General features: G+C 60.7%; 1 protein-coding gene across 1 annotated transcript in view; it reads right to left on the reverse strand.

Annotated features, from left to right (window-relative positions):
- Nucleotides 1–14: 14 nt before the first annotated feature.
- The window catches only part of LOC106897318 (gamma-secretase subunit APH-1A-like), a gene marked incomplete at both ends in the record, with an annotated part of 8,932 nt that continues 8,231 nt past the window's right edge, over nt 15–715 (reverse strand). The window contains one exon of the mRNA XM_014957900.1: nt 15–176. Coding sequence (XP_014813386.1) covers nt 15–176 — 162 coding nt within the window. The remainder of the gene's footprint in view (nt 177–715) is intronic.

Here is a 715-nt window from a genome sequence, read left to right on the forward strand (position 1 = left end):
CCCCAAAAAGGGGCAGGTTTTTGAGGGCACTCACCAGCCCCGAGGTGAGGAGGTGCGTGGCCACCACCAGCCCCAGGCACCAGAAGCGGCGCCTTTCGCAGGCGTCGAAGAAAATCACCCCCCAGAAGGTGTGGAGGAGGACGAGGGCCATGGTGAGGAAGGCTGCGGGGGGGGGGGGGAGGGGAGAGAGAGAGAGACCCCCCCCCACCTCAGACCTCGCCACCACCTCCCTCCTCCTCCTCCTCCTCCTGAGGGGCCACGCACGAGCCCGTGTCCCACATCCCACCTCCTGCATCCCATGTCCTGCATCCCACATCCCATGTCCCATGTCCCATGTCCTGCATCCCATGTACCACATCCCATGTCCCATATCCTGTGTCCTGCATCCCGTGTACCACATCCCATGTCCTGCATCCCATGTCCCATGTGCCACATCCTGCATCCCATGTACCTCATCCCATGTCCCATGTACCACATCCCGTGTCCTGCATCCCATATCCCGTGTCCTGCATCCCATATCCCACATCCCACCTCCTGCATCCCGTGTCCTGCATCCCGTGTCCCATGTACCACATCTCGTGTCCCATGTACCACATCTCCCATGTCCTGCATCCCATGTCCCATGTCCTGCATCCTGTGTCTCGTGTCCCACATCCCGTGTACCACATCCCATGTCCCATGTCCTGTGTCCTGCATCCCATGTACCTCATCACAA

Source organism: Calidris pugnax, unplaced genomic scaffold (genome assembly GCF_001431845.1).
Source record: "Calidris pugnax isolate Ruff unplaced genomic scaffold, ASM143184v1 scaffold387, whole genome shotgun sequence".
Lineage (NCBI taxonomy): Eukaryota > Metazoa > Chordata > Aves > Charadriiformes > Scolopacidae > Calidris > Calidris pugnax.